A 24,324-nucleotide genomic window follows, 5' to 3' on the forward strand; every position below is an offset into this window, starting at 1 on the left:
GGTGATTTGATTAGGGGGGCCCCAGTGGACTGACCAATAATATCCCAAAGGGAGATGCTGTATTATGGGCGTGTCAAGTGGTCGCTTTCCTGAATCTTGGCAAACGGATCTGTTAGTACCAATATTTAAAAGGGGCGCAAAGACTAACCCCTAGAATTATCGTCCTATCACTTTGCTTGACGTGGACAGTAATATCTTTCTGTCCCTTTTATTAATACATTGATAGGAATGGGCACACTCCACTGGGAGATAGTAAGCTGCAAACCTCCTTTTGCAAGAACCACTCCACAAACATAAATGGTCTAGCAGTCAGAGGAATCCAAGCACCAGCCTGGGCAGACAAATTAGGCTGTACTAATGCTGCCTCAATACACCTGTTGGCACCCTTCGACAGAGTGCGTCGAGAAAGATTATGGGCAAAATTAGCAGGGTGGGGGCTGCCAGCTGGTTTATTGAAACTAATAATCCGGCTACATGAAGGGTCCAGAGTTAAAGGGTTGCTGAACAAAGACAGAGATCTGTCACGAAGCATTAGCACCGAATCAGGTCTTAGACAGGGCTGCGTTTGGAGAATGCTGAGATAATCAAACGAATGTGTTCATTCCACCACGTTCTTATTGAGTTTAAATATCACCCAGGGACTGCTCCTTGATGTGAAAATCATATTTGTTGACTTGGAGACGTTAATTGCCAAGTGTTGGTTATTGGAATATGATTCCAATATTCTATTCCGTAGTTCCATATTCAATACAATCACCCAATCACCAGACGACATTGTTTTATGTTTTGAAAAAATTATCATATTGAATATACCCATTTTATTGTCATAACTGAGAGAAATTGTGCTTGTTTTCATTAGCATGTTCTCAAAGGCAAATACATTGAAGAATCACTAATACATCAGTTCTTTCACGTAAAGAATCACCTTGGCCTTGAACAAGTCTGCACTATTTGTCTTAGCTTTAATGAAAACCAGCAGGCTAATTTTGAGCAAAATATTAATTCCACGGAAAGGACTGCATCAACGAATGCTTTAAATTTGCAAATGTGACACTTTTCGGAGTCGGGTGTAGAAAAGGCGCTGGTCTCAGGAGATCCTGGGATCCTTTGTCTTTCCTGCACTCGGCCAGAAGTAAAGCAGTAATGCCGGCGACTGTGCAGGTGCCTGGCAACCAGCATTATGATGAATCCCTATCGATTCGAAACTCAGATGGAATGCATGGGAGTTTAAACTTCTCTGCCTGTATCAACATTAGACGAAGGAGGACAGACTGTCATGTTCCCTGCACGGAGGAAAGAAAACAGGTGATTGCTTCAGTGATGCTAGGTCTGGAAAAGATATGGGGTACACTAATGTCGGGATTGTCTGGACTCGGGGCTAGCTAGCCTTTAGAATGTTGACCCTGAGATTCTATACAGGGCTACAAACAAAACACCCAGGGTCATAGCCCCCCCAAATTCCCCTAGCAACGCCTCTGGGTTATTGTATTTTTTGGTTATGCCCCCAATAGGACCAGGAAATAGCTGCAAAATTGCACCGAGCACAAAAAAAACACTGGTGGGACGATTGTCCTTTCCTGCATTTGATGCTCCATCTCATCTAGACTGTTTGCTATGAAATATGTCTGACTTTCATAATGAGGTGCCATTGGCAGTAGCATGTGCTCTTTTGTTTGCCAACATTTATTTCAGTCTAGTATTTAAGGTAACATAGGTGTGTCCAACTGTTAGCGTTTACACTATGTCGGAATAATGAAAGCTAATTGAACATATTTTCATTTCAGGTGCGTATGTTTACCTATCTAATCGGCAGAGAAGCCGCGTTCGCTGATAACCTCAAATGGATGGCCTGCGCAAACAAAGGTGGGTTGGATGTCCACAAAGCAATTTATTTTACATGGTATTTACATACAATGAATACTACTTTGCATGACCTGTCTCAGTGAATGGCCCTTTTCATGAAGGTATCTGTGGAGTTCTGACATCAAGGTGTGGATGAGTAACTTCTTTAATCAGTTTCAAAGCATAACATCCAGTTTCTAGAGTCATTATTCATTAGATGGTAAAGTCTAGATCTCATAGGCAAACACCGGCATCCTCTCTCTCAGGCTACATCTCTCAACTCCCTCAAGAGAACACCAGTCACACATAAACATTCTAACCAGTCCCTTCCATTATGACACTCACTCCAGATTCCATTAGGATGCAAGATAAAACCAGATCCTTACATATCTCCCCGCCTTAGAGATATCGAAAAGACAACCAGTTAACTCAAGCATAACAGCTATATACAGCACATACACACACAAACACCCACACAAACACCCACACGTTTGATGCACCTGCATCATCTCCCCAAACTAAGAGCATTCTACTACCCACTGCCTATATTCCATGAACATCCACACCGCCATATGACACAATAACAACCAATGTCCCTTCCTCTTTCTAGTAAGTGAAGAAGAGGAATCCAACTACTGAAAACCATTACTACACTTTACAAACATAGAGGCACTCATACCTCTCATACAAATCTTAACTCCAATGCCCCCCAATAGAACACACACACAACTCCATCACACCCTTCAATTGCAAACCGGTATGTGCCTCAACACATACCACTTCCAACTAGGCTGAGTATCTACTTCACTACTCATTACCTCCATTACCCCCATTGTGCCCATGTTGAAAGTATTCCTCAGTACATCAAGCTCCTTTTTGGGAGAACCCCACTTCATACACCCAAGCAACACACAAACATCAATAACTCTGCTAAAATCCTCATGTTATCATGACAACTACTGTAAAGTTTCTAAGCACAACAACCACTAACTTAGCTTAACCATCAGCACATATACACTTTACATAATCAAACTCTCATTAATTCTGCATTATAGAACTCCCACCAGTGGAGAAAAACATTAGTGCAGAGAAACTCTACTTTAGTTTCCACATACCAAACTCTAGCAATACTGACTACGCACCCTATACTTCAATAAAAAGTCCATCTGTGGAAGGAAATGTGTGTAGTTAAACATGCCAGTAACACTCTATTCCACTACTAAGCATTTGTTAACAGAGGCCACGACCTTTACACTCCATCCGTGCACACCAATCAATATCATGCACCACCACTTGCACCAGGCCCCCATCACAAATGTTCTTAAAACACAAATACTGAGTAACATTTCAAAATATCACTAGAATTACGCATATTTCAATCATTTCCTTCAAAAAGGTCACTTTTTTTAAAACCCATCACATCAGGATTTAAATCCCGCACGCCCCTGGCTGACTGAGCACAAACACCTTTGAAACCTAAACTCAAAACAAAATTTGTAAACAAAAATTGTAAACCTTTCTCTACTGCTCAGCATTCGACCTCTTTCATGGTGCACCCAAATATCTGGACAACAACTACAACCGTCAATTTCAAGCACACACTCTCACGCACTCACAATCTTTAAATGTTATACAGGCCTCACATGACATTTATCAACAAACTAAACTTAATCTGCTATTCGACTTATAAACAAATCCTCTAAAGCAAAGAAAAATTAATAACTCACATCTTTAAACAAACAGTACCTTCGGGGACACGGCCCCTCCTTGTGTCCACTTCATTAAACTAAAATACCTTCAGGGACACGGCCCCTCCTCATGTCAACATCTTTAAACTAAACGTACCTTTGGGGACATGGCCCCTCTTCAGGCTCAATGATACAGCTGATGCAGTGCTCTGCATCTTTGCGATATTGCTTTCATAACGATGCCACAGCAGCACACCATAATCCGATCCCTAATTGAGAGCACAGACTTGACAGCGCAGACTCTTCCAACTTCTCCTTTTGGCACTCTTCTGCACAAGGAAACCTCCTACACAGCGCAGGCCTCTCCCTGCACTTCTCTCTGGCACACATTTTGCAAGTGTGTCACTCCACCTGAAAACAGCCGGTTCCAGAGCCTGATATATGCAGCCTTTTCTCCTCAGCAAAGCCAGAATTAAGAGCCCCTTCCAGCGCTGTAATGGGCTCTAACTCCCTTATGGTGTTGCTGCATATTGGCTCCGAGCCCCTTCATAAGCACATTTGTGACTCCGAATACCTCCAACTGTGCCATGGGCTCCAAGCCCCCAAGTGTATTCATGAGCTACAAGTCCGTTAGGTGCAGGTACGGACTCCAAGCCCTCTCAAATGCTGGAATGGCCCCCAAGACCCTCTTCTGCTCCAGGCGCTATGTACCTTAGCCCAAACTCCTTAAAACAACTTCCCTGTCACTTCGTGGTGCAGCTTAGGTTCACAACCTTTTCTGATGCTGCTGCTCTGGGCTCCAAGCCCCCAGCTGCGCAGCATGGCTTCCTAATAATCCAAGCATAACTTCGAGCCCCAGGCCTCTTCAAATCGCTACTGCCTTGGGCACCAACCCCTCCATGTCGCAGCTTGGGTTACCAACCCCTTAAAACAGTCTTTGGGCCCTCAGCCCTGCCAAATTGTCTTGAATTTTTCTGTGCTTGACCTGTCTAACTACTGACAGACCAGCTGGCCCCTGGCTTTGGCGCATCTCCTTATTTTCTGCGCCTGTGCCCTTTGCGCTGGGCCCTTATGCGCCTATAGCATTAAGCGCTCTTTCTACCTGAGAGAGAGGGTCTTCCATGGTTTGGGGGCGGTGCTTGTCTCTTCTTCTGTGCTGTCCCCCCAGCACAGCCAGCATCCTCGTCACCAATGTGGAGTTCTGGGTTCTGGCAAAATGATTCTGACATCAAGGTCTGGATGAGTAACTTCTTTAATCAGTTTCCAAGCATAACATCCCGTTTCTAGAGTCAGTATTCATTAGATGGTAAAGCCCAGATCTCATAGGCAAACACTGGCATCCTCTCTCTCAGGCTACATCTCTCAACTCCCTCAAAAGAACACCACTCACACATAAACATTCTAACCAGTAACATTCCATTGCCAATCATGACACTCACTCCAGATTCCATTAGGATGCAGGATAAGACCAGATCCTTACAGTATCAATCATGTCCAACCCTGCCCAGAATATTGTTTGCCTTGGAAGATGCAGCATTTAACAAATGTGGTAACTAATTATTTGTGATGGAGAGTAGAGGAGACAGAGAAGATGTTGCTTCTTGTTTTATGACAATTGCTGTGAGACGTCTCATTATATTAAGCTATTCACTCGACTGAAAAGGAAGACATCATAGACCAATAGTTCTGAGCTTTAAAATAGTTATACTGTGGCGAATTGACTTCTGCCCTACTGGAGAATAAGGATGAGTAGAGGCTAAAGTGCTCACTCGGTCCTCACACTTCTACAAACCAAGAGCCACCTAATCAGGAAGATAAAACAGACATGTGGTAATGTGGGCCTGGGGAAGTCTATAAACGTGAATGTGGGTCACTATCAACCCAACAGCGAAGTATAACAGTCCAAAATAAAGGATGCCCAAGTAAGGTTGTAAAACATTATATATGTATATATTCCAATTGAATCCTCCAAATTCTGCATCGTCATTGGCATGTGCTGGAACTAGATGATAATTTGTCCCCAGCTATTAGAGAAAGAGAATATATAACATTCAGAAAATCTACCTCCTTAAAAGATCTAGTTTGCAGTTATATACCTCCCAAGACATATGTGGACCGTGATAAAAGGTTGAAGGTGAGACCTTCAGAATTGTATAAATGTACTAAGCTCAAGGCCTGCAAGTTTGCTCACACATCCCATACTTGGTCACAAGGTTCCACTTAGTTCAAGAATATCCTGAAATACATAATTTGTGGTATAGGCCCTAACGTGCCTCTGTGAATTGTGATATGTTGGGAGTACCATTGGTAAACTCAAACTATGTATTCTACAACACATGAGAGCAATTAAAAATGTGCATCACTCCTATCCCATGGCCTTACATTTTCGGGACAAACATAATGGTAAATTGGAGGATTTCATGTTTTTTGCAATGCATAGTGTTGATAAACTATGCAGAGGAGGTAAGCGTGAATTTGAGTTACGTCAAATGGAGACGAAATGCATGTTGTTTTTTGAGACAAAAAAAACAAAGGACACAACCTAACGAAGAACCATATACATTTTTGGCAACATGAAATATGATATTGATGTTAGGTCAGATATAGTCCAAAGAGTTTGGCTTTTGCCTTTTTTGTCTTTTTTTGTCCACATCCTGTGGTAAAGCTGAGGGATACCCTGCATATTGTATCCAATGTCGTCAGTTAGCTTTAGATTCATTCCTATTTTCCTATTTTGCTGTTTGTTTCTTCTACTTATTTCTTTTTTTCTTATTTTCTTATTTTCTTCTGTTCATATTTACTTATTTCTCCATTTCTTTGTTCCTTAATTTTGATAGGCTTTCAGTGGTTATGTCTACAGTCTGATCTTCGCTCAACTATGATCTATGTTCTGTTTTCTAGACTTCCTAGGATCATGCATACATTCGCTGAACTAATAATTAAGCAGCATTCCAACATCTGTCAAGGTTAAGTCAGTGCTGGATTCTTTGGTAGCACACTTTTTATATACATATGCACAGCAGGGGCAATCTCAGGCATTGGTGAGGTTTCTCTAAATTGCTTGTAATTTGAAACCAGACCTATGGCCTGATTCATGGAATTGTTTTATAATGGTGCAATGCCATAGGAAAACCTTCTGTGAATCAGGTGTCAGTGTGATTCATATAAATTGTATGGCTCAGCAGGATGGACTTTTAACGTGAGATGCACCTATTTGCATCAATTATATGTGTGGAATACATAATATTGACATTGCCAATTCACTATTTAATTCATAATAGGATGCTGCTGCTCATGTTTTTGTATGCACACTATGCACTTTCTATTTATACATGCAGCTGTGGAAGTATACGCAAATGCACCGGGCAATTGATTTTAATAATAGTGTTAGATATTGCAAGTTGTTGGGTGTGAAGCTGCAGCCAAGAAGGCAGCATTTCTAATGAATGTCCAATGAGGGCTTTTTCAACTACTCTTCCTGAACTCCAGCACTTGAATTTGCTGTATACCTGCATTTCATGGTTGGTTGTTGTTGTGTACTTATCCTGGTGCTGCTATGTAGGATCTACACAGGCACTATGCACTTTAAAATACGAGACAGGTGCAATATATGAAAATGTACCTCCATTTCTGATGTCCATCTCCTGCTGCTGCTATTCAGCATTGATAAGGCACTATGCACTTTATTTGTGGGAGGGGTGAAACAGAAGTGAATATATCTGGCATTGGCTTGTAATTACCGTGTGATTTATTATTATGTGGAGTGAGTGGTGCTACCGCCATTTTAGCTGCACCTCTATCCGACTTTCGATGTTTTTAATGTCTGCACTGGTTAGCACTTTATAGTCAATGTCTGCATCTGTCATTTGTACATTCACCCTTGTAGTTGTTATTATTTCTGTAGTGGCCTATTTGCATTGAACAAGCACGGAGCACTTTACCAAAGGCTGGGACATAATTTGTCATGCCTGCTAGTTTCACTTTATTCTTTACAGCCTAGCGGATATATCATTTTTCAATAAAGAGGTACCTTGCAATTTATTGTGATTGCACTATGGGATGGTCGTAAATGCCATCTGTGCACTTTGCACTAAATGCTCTATAACGCTGGCATTGTGCAAAATAAAGGCTTTTAAATGAATGAATGCAAGGCATTTGGTTTGAGATAGTCTCTTACCAACCCCACAGTCTTAGCAGTGCACCTTTACCCTTTGCTTTGGTCATATTGCCTTCATGGAAATAAGGAAAAGACTATGTCCTGCAGCCAGGCAACCAGTTCTTGTTGAATGACTTTTTAAACTTGAATTCCTATTTTCCTATTTTACTGTTTGTTTCTTCTACTTATTTCTTTTTTTTATTTTCTTATTTTCTTATTATGAAACGTGTTGTACAGTGTTTTTCTTTGTCCTTGTGACGCCAATAAATCGGCAATTGTTTTCTCCATTCAACTATTTGTTGGTGGCTCTTATTCAAGTTATTCCGTGAGACTCCATCAAGTGTAATTCTGCTTGTGCTGTTTTATATATAATTTGTGGTGAAACGCATCAGGCTGCCTGCTGGCGCACATGCTGCTGGGAAACCTAAATTTTATAAACTGCATTTGTTAAATAAAGGTTGTTTAATTGTACACATAGCAGTTCATTGGTTGTTTTTTTCGTCCGCAGCGTGTCAACTACAGATCCACTAACTGTAACTGGGAGTGCTGCTCGCTATATATATATATATATATATATATATATATATATATATGTGTGCATATATATAACGTTGTTCATCTATGCATATATTCACTGAAATAAATGTTGTTAAAGGGACGTTATGGTTAAGTTGCACTAACAAAAACCTATAACATTCACTGAAAAAACTTTGTTAAAGGGATGCTACGGTTAAAGTGTACTTATAAAAACCTATGAAATTCAATGAAACAACATTGTCAAAGGGACGTTATTGTTACAAGTAAAATCAAAAAACATTAGTAATTCACCAGTTTGCTAACTCACACCAGCACTGTGCACTGCTAAGACTAACAACCAGGACATCAAAGACGACATCACAAATGTCATTGATAACATCACTGATGATATCACATGTGAAATTAATTTTGATGAAAAGTTCCTACAAGGGGTTGTGTTTATAATGTTGGTAACAAGATGTCAGGGGTGATCGGGAGACCTATCATGAACTACTTAATCTATTAAATAATGTACTCATTCTCAGACATTTATTTCAGTGAATTTCATAGGTTTTTATTAGTGCAACTTAACCATAACGTCCCTTTAACAACGTTTTTACCATTTTGCTACAACTTAGTAATATCGTACTTACCCCAATCTAGCAACATTTATGTCCAATTTACAAAGTTTCACTTTAAAACTCTGCCATTTCCCACCTTCTAGCATAATTTTTAACACTTCTATACACTTTTTGCAACTCTTTCCACTGTTTTTGAATCGTCCATTTCTGCAAATATATCTGCCGTCATTGCAGACATTCCAGACAGTGCCACGTGACATTGCGCATGTGCGCGGCATGATGACGTGTCTGCGAACACGCTTTCACTTTGCGTTCAGGGCCAGTGCTTGGAGGACAGTTTGGAAATGCATTTTCTACTGCTCTAGGAACTTTCAAGCTCAAAATGTACCCTTGCACAGCTCCTACATATATTCTTACCCATTATCCATTAACAATCTAGTACAAAGGACATACCTGGAAGAATATTACCAAAACTGCTATTTATCTGAAAAAATGGCATCAGCTATTGCCATTCCTCCTCCCCAAGAGCCACCACCAGCACCAGCTGGAGGACCTACATAAAAACAAAAAGTGCCGTACTTCCAAAGACAATGAAGATGGGGTAGAGTAAGTGCCTACCTCTAGCACCCAGAGAGAATCATGGGTGTGGTAGTTCTTTACCACTGTTGGGAATGTACCAAAGGCTAAAGCTACCAAAGTGAAATGCACTGAGTGTAACCTTGAACTCAGTCATGGACTACCTGGACAGAACTCCTACGGGACCATCTCCATGCGCCGCATACTGAAACTATGCTCTATGGTTTGCAACAGCAACTGTAACCAAGATATTCTTCAACTGACACATATGAAAACACAAATATATCTTTGTTGGGTGAATACACGACAAGTAAGCAAATATTGCCACTATCCACAACTCATAGTTTCTATAAATGAAACACTATAGTTTAGTAAACCATGAGAGAGGCAAGGCACTCCCAAATTTGGCCTAAAGACTAAAGACGCAAACATGTTGGATTCTAACAATGTTAAAGTCCTGTAATTGGCTTGCTCATGTTTATTTCATTTTTTGCATATGGGTTCTACATTAACACTGGTCCAAGAGCTAGGCAATTGCAGTGCATTGATAATATTTTCGAAGAGGTTGTAGAGTACTTTAGACCAGTACACAGGGTCTGTTTTCAACACCAAGATACTTAATCCATGAGGCGCAGGAGCTGACGATCCAATACTTTTCCTGATTAACCATTCATTATCACAAGGCTCAAACTTTAAATCCCACTTCACTATAGAAGTCTCAATCCAATGAGTAGACTCAGAGCCAGTGTAAACCTGTTAAAAATAGCTAATCCAGGAGGATTCCAAAATTGTATTCTCCTGAGTTAGCTACTGGAACCTAACCCCCAAGTTCACTAATTTCCATACGGTGGCATCTCACTTCTGTACTATGCTTTTAAGCATTATTTCCCCGTCTTTCTGATGGATTAAGTGACGTCCTGCTCTAATCGCATTTTTATATTGCTGCTTCTCTTGTCAAATGAATTCCCACTTAATGCGTCACTATTGGAATTCATAATAGATTGTATATTCCTCGCCAGATTTTTCTTAATTTCTTGAATAACTTCCAGGAACACCCCTTTGTTGCTCTGCTGTTAGGTATACTAAAATGTGTGTAAAAAGGGAATTTTCTACACAAGAGTAGAAGACGCCAGCGGGGTCATCTTGTCTCCGTACCTGATGTAGGTTTTATTTAAAGTTTATTGACCACCCTATCTGTTCAAACAAGTCTGTTTCTGCCTTTATTTGCAGATACATGTATTGTAATAAATTCAATTATGGTTGTAGTTAGAGTCTGAAACTGAGCTACCAGTGTACTGGGATAATTTTGGTGCTCTGTCATTAATTGTGAAGCGCTCACACAATGCATAATGTTTTTTTCTGAAACAAAATGAAATCAATCCTAGAGGACAAAGTTCCTCTTTGCCAATTACGCAATCCTGTTTCATCCGCGTTCACATTTCCATGTAGTGGTAACCAATTCCATTTTAGAAAAAAAGCTGCTCCATGACATTCCAGTCTTATTCTTGCTTTTAAAACCCTTCCCATTCTGTATCATTTCATAATAAAATAAGCAGTCCACATTAAATCCCCTGAAGTAATTGTATTGTATTGTATTGTAGTAGTCATTTACATAGCTCCTTTTCCCATTTGTGTGGCCTCAACGCACTTTGTAGTAGGAACACCCTAAGGGACCGAAGTCCAGTTATGAGGACAATTCTCAATGGAGGCTTAAGATGTGTGTGCACATTTGGTCAAAATTAGGACTTAGGGGGGCTGCTAGGCTCTATTAAGCAATCCGAGAGGTCAGGCATGTTGATGGGTGCGGAGGGAGGTCACAACAGAGCGCTAGTGAAGACTTGATATGTACCCAGCTAGAACAAAATTCGTCATAGGTTGTCACTGTATTCTAATGTCAGAGGTGTTGAGGCAAGTCTGGAGTTTCAGTGTGAAAAGATTATTTGACCAGCTCCACCAAATTTGTCATAGTTGCAGCTGCATTGTAAAGTGCATGTATGAAAAGCCGTGCCTGTGGCAGATGTCCACCGATGGAGTTTATCTTGGATGTCGCTGTATCTGATCTTCTGTGGTGAAGCAAAGACTACCATAGACAAGGCATTAGGGACAGGCTACCTTCGGGTCCAACCAATCACAATCAACTGGTTTCCTAGAACACCTTTTGGTAGGACAGACAGACTATCAGAAACTAGGATAATGGGATTGTCCAAGCGCAAGCGACTGTTTACCTTATAGTCTTTGTACATGTCTTCCAAGTTCTCCCTACGCTAACCAAGGGAGTCTACTACGTGCGATATCAAGGATAACTGTCTGTAACTGCTGTGCATTACAATGGCTAACCTAAGCAGTTATACGTGCAAAGGAGGGTTACCCGCCTATATCTTTGAGTGTCACACGCAGGCTAACATTATAAGGCATGGATTGGGATTGAGTTAGCAGGACGGGTCACCATGACAGCTAGTGGGGAAAATGCACCTAGATTCAAAAATGCACAGCAGTGGGAAAATGCACCTAGATTTAAGATGTCTTAATGTAAAATGTACAATTCCAGTGAAAAAACCTTAATTTTACTTAATGGCAATTTCATGATAACTGCCATACACATTTATTATCAGTACGTCTTTTTTGGCTGCCTTAATTTGAACCTCTATTATTATTAAGTAATGGGAAATGTTAAGTAAAATGTTAGCATTTAATGCCTAGAAAGTGTTTATTGCAATTATCAAACCCCCTCAAAGTCTACCCAATTTTGCTTTACTAGCATTTTGCTGACACACAAAGAACCCACCCAAAGGTAAATTTTCTCTTGCAATGTTTTACTGTAAAACAATTACTTTAGCCCATCCTTGCTGAAAGAGGGGATTGATTAAAAGGATAAAATGTGAAAATCCCCCTTTGTTCCATGTAATAATGCTAAAAACCTGGCCTTTTTATACAGATTTTCTTATTATCAGCAACAGGGCACCAATAATCCAAGACCAATCTTCCATTAGGCAATACAGATAGCCTTTCTTTCCCTGTAATAATATTTCTAACGGTTTCTTCTGGATTACATGAAACTATCAAATGTTCTATTGGACATAAAAGTGACCCATCTGACCCTACATCTTTCGGAACCACCACCTCCACCTGTTAGATATCTAGCCCTATATAACTTATATGTATCACTTATGTTTTGAATCATTGCAACCATTACCTGTTAGGTATTTAGCTTCATATAATGTGTACATATCACCAATGCTCTGAACCACTGTAAACATTTCCTGGAACCAATATATTAACTATGACTGTAACCTCTTTAAACCTTGGGCTTCCACCGCCCCATGTAAGGCAGCTGCCAAATGCTCCTGGGTTTGGTGCGCTATACAAATGATACAATAAATAAATAAATAAATTAATAAACATGAAGAGCATGCAGACATGAAGAATATTCACACGCAGACATGAAGAATACTCTCATGTAGACATGAAGAATATTTTCACTTAGAAACGAAGAATGCACATATGTATACACAAAGAACATTAATATGTAAGAGGTGAAGGGCACAACATGGCGGAGAATGAACATAACTGCTGCCATTTTAGACTAAACCCAACAAGGCCTCCCTTCTGAAATACTGCATCCTGACACTAAAATGCTTAAAACACAGTTTCCAGGCCTCACAGAGCTCAGACAATAGCTCACACTCTCCAAGGTCAGTGTGCCAAGAGAAGTTCTGCTTAGCAAGCTTAAACCCCACAAGATAGCATTTATCAGGGAACACAGCCCAATTATTAAAAACAATCAGTTTCAAGTGGAAGCAGTGAGAACTACACATATCCCTGAATGCCAGGTGCCGATAGCTACCATACCAATGGGTCACATAACAAATGAATATACAGTGCTCCTAGTGGACAACGTGAGAAAGCTTACAAACACGTTGAAATGACACGAGTTGGGAGTATCTTCATTAACTGGATCATAGCAGTTCACCCATCCCTCCTTCCACACGTCACTTAGTACCATTTGAAGGGCAATGAGCTAAACCTTGTCCAATCAGCTTGTGTTCCTCTTATCGACTAGTGAAGTACAGTGCCAACCAATAAAGTGCTGAACTGCCATGTATCATTTGTAGAAGGTTTTTTTTTTATCTAGGAGGAGTTATTAGTTATAGAAGAACCAATTATATTTAGGTTCCCTCACACATAACCAAATATCCTGCACCACCCAGTCCAGGACTAGAATAGAAGTATTATGTTAATCAACGATTATGATGTCATTTATGACAAGGATTTAATATAAAAGTTGTTCCTGTTTCCATTTTGAGATTGTATTTCATATGCTCTTCCAGCGGCTGTTTGTTTTGAATTAAGCTGGGATTTCGCGTGCACCTGGAGTTACTTTGATTATTACGTTTTTACCTTTTATTGGCATATTTGGATCTCAACATCAGCAACATCGGTTCAAAGAGGTTCAAAGAAGTACCATAGGCTTCATTGCAGATCCTAGTGGTTTGAAGGCTTTTGAAAGCAACTGACAATGGTCTGATGGTCAATAATTACCATAGACTGTAGGAAACCATCTTATTTGCTTCTTCTGGTGTTGTGATTACAAATCCAGGGGCTCTAGGATAAGATTGGTCCTTGTTTTCATCAATCCCTGATGGGTAAGGCTAGCTAGCCTTGGTCCTCGATATCAGTGTAGCCTATTAGAGAGAGGCAGGTCTTTCTCCAACAAAGGTTTACACCCAATGTGCCTTATCTCTCGCTAGGCCGCTGGGCTTTCCTCTGTCTTAAAACACTCAACCTAGTATCATGGCAGAGGACTCTGGAAAGCACTGCTCTCACAATAGAGATCCAAATCAATTCTTCTTAAAATACTTGAAGGTTCAAAATTAATCAAGTGGGACCTCTTCCTTATCAAGACAAGCAGCTGCCCAAGATTGGGTAAATACAAACCAGCAGCAAGGGGTTGAATCCATGTTAAGGTAACACGTGATATTTGCCAACTTGCATCACACCCAAAGTGTTTTACTCTGTGGGAAGTGCAGAAGACAAGAAGGAAAGAGAATCCCACAGAAAAACAAGGTGAAGGAATCCCGCCTCCCTTCTGTACTGCTCTCTTACTGTCTAATGCCACCCCCTTTCCTAAGACTGCACTAGAAAGGCCCTTTGATATGCAACACCCTGGTGTGAGTCTTGCCCTTTTGTTTCGGGTGTGCTCATTGAAGCTTGTTTCCCAGGGAGCTCTTTGTGGGAGCTGTTGTGCTGGAGGAAAGCATTGCCCACTTCACAAATTGTAAGAGAGGGGCACAGTATGCCTGCTTGCTTGTTCTGCTTGCTGAGCAGGTGCAGGCAGTCTGGCAGGAATATACACAACCCTTCTTTGGATGGACTGACAACGCAGTTGTGACATGTGTATGGTACAAATCTGAAACTGTGCAAACTGCCAGCCACCATATCAAAACCTAGATATGGCTTATATTTCAAAATAATCCTGCCACCAGGCGATAGTGTATCAGGAATTTGTATATCTTTGGATGAGAAATGCAAATTTAAATGTACACTATGCCTGGAGTAGCTTTGCTGTAATCTGCAGCTTTCAAACAGGACACCTGTACCTCTGAACCTGGCCTGTGTCAATTAAGTACATGGGCTGCCGATCAGGAGATTGATGATGGATGTAGCAAGGCACAGGCATGGCTATGCTTTTGGTGTGGGGCATTCTGATTAGCAGACCTCCCTATCTAAGATTTATATACCTGCATCATTTTATTATTTAATAAAAATCAAAAAGGACAGGGCTTCTCCACCATTCCCCACAAGGGTATTAGTGAACAAAAGCCTAGTTGCCCATTGTTCATGGGCATCTTTGTTACTCTAACTGCTATATTTTGCATTTCGATCTCTGTTTATTTTAAAATTATCTTTATCTTATGCATTTCAAATCAGCCTGCCATGAAAGCCTCATGGGGCAATAAGTGTAAATCAAATAAAAAATAAATTAAAAGGAAATGACTTGAAAATCCAGTGTTTAAGTTAAGGGATATTTATACTGCACACTATCACCACCTGAGTGGTCCCCTGGTGCTCTGGCGGATCTGAAAAGCAAGATGGTAAGGAGTGGGGAGGCAAGTTAGCAGGACTGGGTTGGAAAAAAGTGCACGAGAGCTGTGATGTGGTGTTGGCAGCTTGAGTTTGGTTTACACTGTTCCTTGAGCGTAGCTGTGAATTTGTGGACGGTAGTTGTCATGTGCTATTGTGCGAGCCTATATGTGGTTTGTTTTGTTGTTTCAGTGTAGTGAAGTGCATGTGGTTTGCTGTGCTGTAGAGCTATGGTTGTGTTTACTTTAGAGTTTGAGAGGTGTAAGAATAGGGTTGAGTTTTTTCAGTAAGGTTGGTTTGTGGTGATACTTTAGCATACCTCCTCCAACCCCCGTGTTCAGAATAATGGATGTCTAAATTGTATTGTCCCGTGGCACATCCCGGTGTGCAGCCACCATTGCCTCCCTGTGCCCCTTGAGCACGGGCGCTCTTCCGTGTGCCCGTGAGCTTCCTGGGCACCCTGTGGTCGATCTGTTCAGTCACCACTCTTTCCCCTTTAATTTTAATTCCCTCTGTCTACGGTTCAATTTAGGTTGGTCCTATCTCTCACCTTTGTTTCGGTAGGACCCTCTATGGAGTTGAGCACACCTGGGTCTCCCTCCCCTTCAGAAGCATCACTACTTCCCTGCACTCCGTGGTATGGCCTAGTCACCAGTCTTGTAGTTTGTGTGTTCATTCCGTGGTTTTTACCCATTCATTTTCATCCAGTTCTGTATAGAAGCGCCAGATTTTTAGGAGTTTTATGAATTTTAGATGGTCCTTCATGGTTCATATTTGTCTTGGGAAGGAGTTCCAAAGTTTAGCAGCTAGACAAGAGAATGCTGATGCAAAGGTTTTTTTCCTAGTGTATAGTTTAGGTTCCAGACGGATGTCCTAGCTGGATCTGATCGGCAGGTAAATGGTGATTTTCTTTTGTAAGAATTCTGCTCTATCTGCTTAGTCTCGGGAGGATAGGTCAGGAGCAACGTGCTCACCTTGGAAGCAAGATGACATGGAGCACCACGGGTTCGATCCCCGGGTCCACGCTTAGAAACCTCTGGGTATTAAGCACGTTATACATAACCTATCATATCATATCATGGCCGTGAATTGCTCTGTGTGTACATTTTGTGGATGATTTGGGTTTCATCTGTGAAGTTGTAGCAGGAGAAGCTGTGTCTTTTGATGAGGTTGATTAGTGGAGTCATGTATATGTTGAAGAGGAGTGGGGATAGGGTGGATCCTTGTGGTACTCAACTGGTGGTGTCCCGTGGCACAGATCTGAATGTTTTTTTCAAACTGTTTCTGTTCTTTCAGGCAGGAATGATTTAATCCAGAGCAGCACTGTGTCCGTGATCACTATTTCTTCTGTCTCTTGATGAGGATGTTGTGGTTGACTGTGTCGAACGCTGCAGATAGGTCGAACAGTGTCATTGCCGAGATTGTGTTGGAATCTGCTTTGGTCTCTAGGTCATCTCAGACAGAGAAAAGTGCTGTCTCTGTCCCTCTCATTGGTCTGAAGCTGACTTGTGTCTGATCCATCAGTTGGTGGATTGCTACGTGCTCCAGTGTTTGTTTGTAGACCTAGGTCTCTAGTAGTTTTGCCGTATAGTGAATGTTTGATATCAGTCTGGAGTTAGAGCGGTCTTCCACATCTCCCATTGTATCCTTGAGGAGTGGCTTGATGTACGCAGATTTGAAAGTCTGCGCTACTATCCCTGTTGAGAGTGATTGGTTGAAGACGTGTCTGTGACATTCCATGGTGTGCCCTGTGTAAGTATTGATTTATAGATGTCAGGTGAGCAGGGGTCTATTGGGAGCCTGCTTTGTTGCTTTGTTTCAGCAGCCTGAGGAATTTCTTTCCTGATATTTGGATGAAGCTTTGCAACGTGTTCTGTGGTTCCAGGGTAGCTCGGGCATGGAGCATGGTTTGGTTGATTGGTCTGCTATGTATCAAATCATGTATGTTGGTGATTTTATTTTTAAACTAGTCTGCAAGATCATTGCAAAGTTTTTGTGAAGGTACCGGTATGTTATTGCATCCAGCTGGATATATCGACTCATTTACGAATTTGAAAAGTTATTTCTGGATGTTGGTGGCTTTTGTGGTACGGTTGTTGTAGTATTTCTTTTTGGCTTTGAAAGGTTCCTTTTTGTATGCTAGGATTTGTTTTTGATAGTTTATTCATTTTGCCTGGCTGTAGTTTCTGCTCTATTCTAGTTCGAGTTTCTGTTTTGTTTTTTCATTCTATTGAGGTGGAATGTAAACCATCTTGCCACTGTTTTCTTTTGTGATGAGATGAAGGGTTTTTCTGGGGAGATTCTTTCTATTGTAGCTTAGCAAAATTTAATGAGTTGGCACAATAACTGTAATGATGAAAATGAATAGCAGAAAAAGAGGAAAGAGGGAGAAAAAGGAGCAAGAGAACACCAATAAAGAAAGATATTTTAATTGATGAACCACGAAAAATGTGAATGTCAAGCTAGACAAAAACAAGCAGCTATCCAGCAAAATAACAACATTGGAATGCAGACAATATTAAAAATATTAAAAGACCCAAACACATAAAACAGACTGACATCAGCCGCAAAACCAAGAATCCAGAAATTAAAATATAATAGAATTGGGTTTAGGGATTAGGTTATTCCTGCCGGCTCATTCCTGGTCCACTTTCATTTACACTTTATTCATCATCCTTGGCTTCCTTAATTTCAGAACACGGCTTCCTGTCTAATATATTCGCTGATGACAAACAGATTATGCTAACATTTTCTGTCTTTAATGATTGTATCCAAAACCACTTTCTTCCTGTTTACTGTGATCTTGGGTGCCTTCCCACTTTTTTGTGGTTAAACCCTGAAAAACAACTGGCATCCTATTATTTCCTGCTTCTTCTAGGATTTCTGCACCCTCTTATATTGATTTTCCCTCTTTCCAACATCTTATTTCTGACCAGGCGATTAGTCTTGGTTTTATGCTTGATTCCTCTTTTATGTTGCCGCTCAGACTGCAGTCATTATCTAATATTATTGTTTACATCTTTTTAATATAAACAAAAGTGCTTAAAATTGCTTTAACAAAAATTCTGTTACAAACTATAGTTCTATCTTTTCTACACTATTGTTGTGATATTTATGTATGTCTAACTAACTATGCTCTTTATCCACAATGCACTATTTAGATTTTGTGGTAAGGATTACTTTTAGTTTCCCTTTCTCTTCTTATGTAACTATTATTGTATATCCCGCATGTGAGAACTTGTCTTTGGAACTGCAAAGAAGCTCTGGCTGCGAAAGGGATCATGTCTGTTTTGATGCCATTTAAAAAAATTGTCATTTGCATGATGCATGGCTTGAGTTGACTTGGGAGGGGTCTTTTTTAGATTTATCACCCCCTAAACCTCACGCCTTTGGGGTATGGGCACAGAACCTCATGGCAAGTGGGCTCCATATGGACTGCTCGCGAGAAACATTGGAAGTTGCCTTAAACACCCCTGCTGTGGTCATTTCTCTGGGCGCTTTGGATTCCGTATATCGTTGTATGGTGGCGACCCCTCCTCTTGGGGTTTGATGTTGGCCCTATTTATTGGGGAGATGTTGGGGGGCTCAGTTGCTGGCTCTGAGCATGCACAGGAATTAATAGGAGTTCCTATTCTGGGCTCAATGCCAGTGATGTACAGCCCACACACAGACCCTCTCTGTACAATTCTGGGACCCAGAGAGGATTTGTTGAGATCACAGTACTCTCATGGAACATCAATGGGCTTGCAGGTAAAGTAACTGATACCGATTGGTTAGCCCTGATTAATGACCACAAGGTGATATGTTTACAGGAGACCTGGTCCCTCTCCCAGGTGCATATGCCTAACTATCAGGCTTTTTCTTTACCTGCAGCCAGATCTGTGAGGGGCGCCCACAGGGAGGTTTAATGATTTGAATCCATGTGAGCATTAAGGCAACATGCAAAGCCTTATATATGGGCTCACCAGATTTACTCTGTGTGGAGTGCAACTTAGAGAATGGCTCGTTTGTTGCTTTCTTGAATGTATACCTGAGGCAATCAGGGTGCTATCAACCACATGGAGTTAGCATTGAACAAGCTTTCTCTGTCTATGGCCCCTTCCATCTGCCAATTGTTCGTGCTAGACGATTTCAACTGCCAGCTGGAGGAACCGTGCCAGTTAATGTGAACCCTTGCCACTGAAGACGAACTATGGGGTGTTCAGTGGCCATTGATTACCCCGAGCATGTGCTGTTACCTATGGCAAGCAGGGTCCAGTCAATGCTATATGCTTATGGTTTAAGGGCCTGCAATGGGAGGTTTTCTGAAGATTTGCTGGCACATATAACCTTCTGCACACAGACTAAGGGGAGTCGTATTGATTATATTCTCACCCTTCCCTCCTGGTGGGATGAATTAGTCTCTTTTAAAGTTATGGAGAGACCTGAGAGTGACCATGATCCTTTGGAAATGTCTTTTCTTGCTTTTTCTAGTTTGGGTGTCCAAAGGGATTTGTTAACACAGGAACCAGTGCTGCTTACCTGGCCAAAACATATTGTCGATAGCCTGGAGCACCAACTGCTGTATTCCTGGGTAGAATCTATAAAGCGCTGCTACCAGTGTTGGAGGCGTATGTGGGGACACATCCTCCTCTATCATCAGCAGATTTTTATGGATTAGTGATGGCAAGACTCACTCCCTTCCTTACGAAGGCTAGGCGTCCCCATTCTTTGGCTACCCATAAATCTGTGGGCTGGTATGACCATGACTGCCGAGAGGCCCAGTCTGCCCTGATTAAGGCACTAAGTCAGGGGTAGCTACTTCTCCAGGGGTGATTCAAAAACTTAGGAATGACTGTAAAACTTTGCTTGTTGGAAAAAAGAGGGAACAAAGCAAACGCAAGTGGTTGACCCTTCAAATGGCTGCCTGGTCAAATGACTCTAAAGAATTTTGGCTTTTGGTGAAAAAAAAAACTCAAAACTTACCAGTCGGGAGCAATAACCAATATTACTCTGGAGGCCTGGCATGACCACTTTACCGTCTTATATACTGTGGGCTGGTCTGACCAGAGCAGCAGGGAGCTGACTGGGCGGGCTCGGCCATTCCTTTTTTCCAACAATGAAGACAGGGCCGTTCCGTTTTCAACTGTTGAGGTCTCACAGGCTTTGTCTGATGCAAAAAAGGGCAAGACCCCTGGCCCGGATTATATTCCTTTCAATCTTTTTAAAGTGAACCCATGCTCCGGGTACCCATTTTAACAACATCTTTTAATGAGATTTTTGTTAGTAACTATCTACCGGACAGCTGGAGGGAGGCAATCATTATCCCAATACACACAAAGGGCAATCAAGATGCCTCGAGTAATTATAGGCCGAATTTGTTGATTGACTCACTTGCAAAACTTTACTCCAGGGTGCTATTGAACCATCTGGAGAATTGGGTTGCAAGTGAAGGTATCCTCTCCCAAGTCCAGGCGGGATCTAGACCCAGAATTTCCACGGTAGACCAGGCTATGAGGTTGGACCTCCTATGTAGAAAATACATGTTTCTCAATTCTCAATGTCTATATCTGGCATTAGTGGACCTACAGACGGCCTTTGACACAGTCCTGAGGGATTCTCTTTGGCCCGTTCTAGAGGGACTAGGTATTCCATCTTCCCTGGGTAATGCTATTAGGACATTGTATTCTGGGAACACGGCACAGATAAGCTGGGGGTTTGGTCAGTTAACTAATCCAGTACTGTACATGAGGGAGGAGCCTCCTCCAACGGGCCCATGGGATCAGAGCTCACCCTCGAGTATTTATTTAAGACGAGATAGCTGCACCTTGAGGTGGATGGGGTGCAGGATTCTCTTACTCCAACACCAATCAATAAGGACAACTCAAATGGTTTGGCAAAGGGAAGTCTGTTTAATGACAAGTACAAAAAAACGGGGAAACATTAGGAAATCATCAGTGATGCGATCGTCTGTCTCGCTTCAACTTTCCGAATCTTCATTCAAACAGCAATTCTTATAGGCAAAAGTCATCATCATTGATGTATAACACTCGAAAGTTTGACATGCAAGTCTATTGGTTGGAAAAGGTAACTTAAGTATAGGTACTATATCTGTATATGGTAACAGGGTGTGGGGATTGGATAACTCTTATCGGGTGGGCGTCAACGCACATCCCTCTACATCACTCCTGCTAGATGTCACTAAAAGTACGACGTCTCATTGGTTCTACTAACTATAGGACCCTAGATTACTTGGTCCATTCTGATTGGGTCTGTTACACCCCCAAGCATAAATCTCCACTTTAATTAGCAGCATGCAGAGTGTTCACCCAGATGCGGCATGCCCCAAGATTCACCCTGCCTCTCTTCCATCAATCAGTACTTTAGGGCTATGTGCCAATTAGTTGGCTGAGGATGGCCTCGAAACTGTAGCTTCTTATCAGGGAAAGTTATGGCATCCTCTGGTTTTGGGTGACATCAGACGTTGGTACCTCTTCGCACTTGGCCCAAGCGAATGGCGCGGGCTGACAGGACATTAGTGACCATGTCCGCCCCCCTGTCGGGGTATAAAGGCCACACACATTGATGCAATTGAGAGTGTGTCATAATAATTTATGGCTTTGTATTCTACATAATTGTGGTACAAAGAATATAATCAAATTCTATGTTATGTTATTGTGTATCTGTATAGCACCTTCTGTATCATTGGTATGATCTCAACGTGTTGTGGGTTGCACAGCAGTGTAGGCATGGCGCAGCTAAGCCAAAATATCTGTATACAAGCCTGGAAATAATGTTTTTACTACAGTCTAGTTGTGACATCATAACTGCAATGTCATACGAAAATGACATTACAACAGATGTGTAATCCATTATTGCCCTGTAGTTCTAATGTCACAATGCCTGCTGCTTAAGGCAGCAGAGAGAATTCCAGCTATCACTGCAGCCCTTAATTAAAGCTCTGAAAAGCTTTTCAAATTCCTTGCATGTAAAGTAGTTTTATGCCAGCTTAGCCCCGGGTCTTTTCCAGACCTAGCAACTCCCCTGGTTTTATGCGACACATTGCAGACAGTAATTGACAAGAAACTGGTTATGGTAGAATGTTTAATTTGTCAATTTCTGGAGTTTAACTCACATGAGCTAGAATCCGCATGTTATTACTGATTTTAAAGCACAAAAAGAACATTTATTCAGTACATTGTCTTAAACTGCTTGAGCTATTTTTCTGCAGTGCATGATGAGCTGCATTTATGCTTTTTTTTAAATCCAAACAGATTGTATATTTATTATATGGATCGGCAAATGGAAGATCTGTTACATTAGCTTATGCACGGACGACCTACTAATGGGAATAGCAGTGTGTGGCCATGTATTGTAAGGAATAAAATACCCTCTACCATACATAGAATAGGATATTGCCAGTCACCTTGGGGTTCTGTCATCTCATTTGGTCTTGAAACTCCTCATTGGCTTGCAATATCCTTATAATGTACTGTAGTCAGTACATAATCCCATTTATTATTATTATTATTATTATTATTATTATTATTATTATTATTATTATTATTATTATTATTATTATTATTATTATGATTATTAATATTATTATTTCTTGGTTTATTTCTTCAGAATTGTTATCAATATTACTTGTATCCTGACTTACGCATGATAACTATGAGTTTGTGACTGCGAGTTAGGGGTGAGTGGGTTTTCACCACGGCTGCATTATTACCCTGAAGTGAACCCTCCTTGACACTGATCTGATTGAATTTAATAATGTACTAATTTCAGCATATGCGTTTCCACTTGCCCGCTTTTTATTTTTTGTTTGCGAATTACCCCATGAGCTTGTATTTCTCCGTGTCAGATTGTCCACATTCCTCTCACACAGATTGAGAAGGTGTTTCTTTATGCCACTTTTTTTGTATCATTTGTATCATTGCTTCTTAACAGCCAATGGATGTGGCAAAATAGACGGCATACCACAATCAGAATAGCAATTGTTTGCCACAGTGCTAAAACATCATTAATGTTGACTACGTATAACTATGGCTCGCCATTCAGTGAAGACAAGCGTGCTGCCCAGAGATGCAAAGAAACCTTCGCCCAGCCGGCCTCTAGATTGGCTGGGTAACCGCTTGCCAGGCCTATCCGCTCCTGGGTGGCCCAGAGCTGTCATTGAGGTCATTGGCCCTAAAATCAATTTTCCTGGCAGCCATTTTCTCCTTGAATGCACAGCAAAGAGGACGGTGGTTTGCACGGTTTCCGGCTGGCTGGACTGTGGACAGCACCGTCCTCCAGGGAAATTCCTGCAACCTTGCTTGAGCTCTGTAACTTTTAGCTTTTAATGCGGGACAAAGGAGTCCCCGCAGTGTGGCTCAGTGTTAGATTTGTCGCATAAGTAGGGCATATCTCGAGGGAGCAGGAGCTTAATGATGCAAAGCAGTAACACATTTTAAATACATTAAAACAATCAAAGCCCGGGGGTCCCGGTGGACCGGCTTATGACATTTGCATTTATATAATTTTTCCACAGTGTGTTACACTGAAGTCGACGTGCAAAACAAAATCACAAGTAATGGATATGGAAGTGGAGCCCTAGCAGAATAAAAACAATCCGATTTTAAATAGCACACAACACAACACGCTTGATAATCGCAGAATGGAACTACCTCAAAAAAAGGTGACTGACAAAAAAAATGTAAATGGAAAATCGTGTAAGGGTTACATGCTTAAGTTAATAAAAACATTGGCTTTCTGGAACGGAAAATTAGAACACAGCAAACTACGAGGTGTATAAACTATTAGGTTACATATGCAAGTCTCATTGCTGCATGTTCTCTTATCCTTGATGAAACTGTACTGTTTTAATATTCTGAGCAGTATATTTGTGTTATGCAATTTG

At 41.2% G+C, this 24,324-nt stretch overlaps 1 protein-coding gene across 4 annotated transcripts in view; it reads left to right on the forward strand.

Moving 5' to 3' along the window:
* The window catches only part of CACNA2D3 (calcium voltage-gated channel auxiliary subunit alpha2delta 3), a 3,251,448-nt gene that overhangs the window by 1,625,498 nt on the left and 1,601,626 nt on the right, over nucleotides 1-24,324 (forward strand). For all 4 annotated transcript variants that reach the window (XM_069643639.1, XM_069643642.1, XM_069643640.1 and 1 more), the window contains one exon: nucleotides 1,785-1,863. In XM_069643639.1, coding sequence (XP_069499740.1) covers nucleotides 1,785-1,863 — 79 coding nt within the window. The remainder of the gene's footprint in view (nucleotides 1-1,784; nucleotides 1,864-24,324) is intronic.

This window comes from Ambystoma mexicanum, chromosome 2p, assembly GCF_040938575.1.
Source record: "Ambystoma mexicanum isolate Mex_15411 chromosome 2p, UKY_AmexF1_1, whole genome shotgun sequence".
NCBI classification, from domain to species: Eukaryota; Metazoa; Chordata; class Amphibia; order Caudata; family Ambystomatidae; genus Ambystoma; species Ambystoma mexicanum.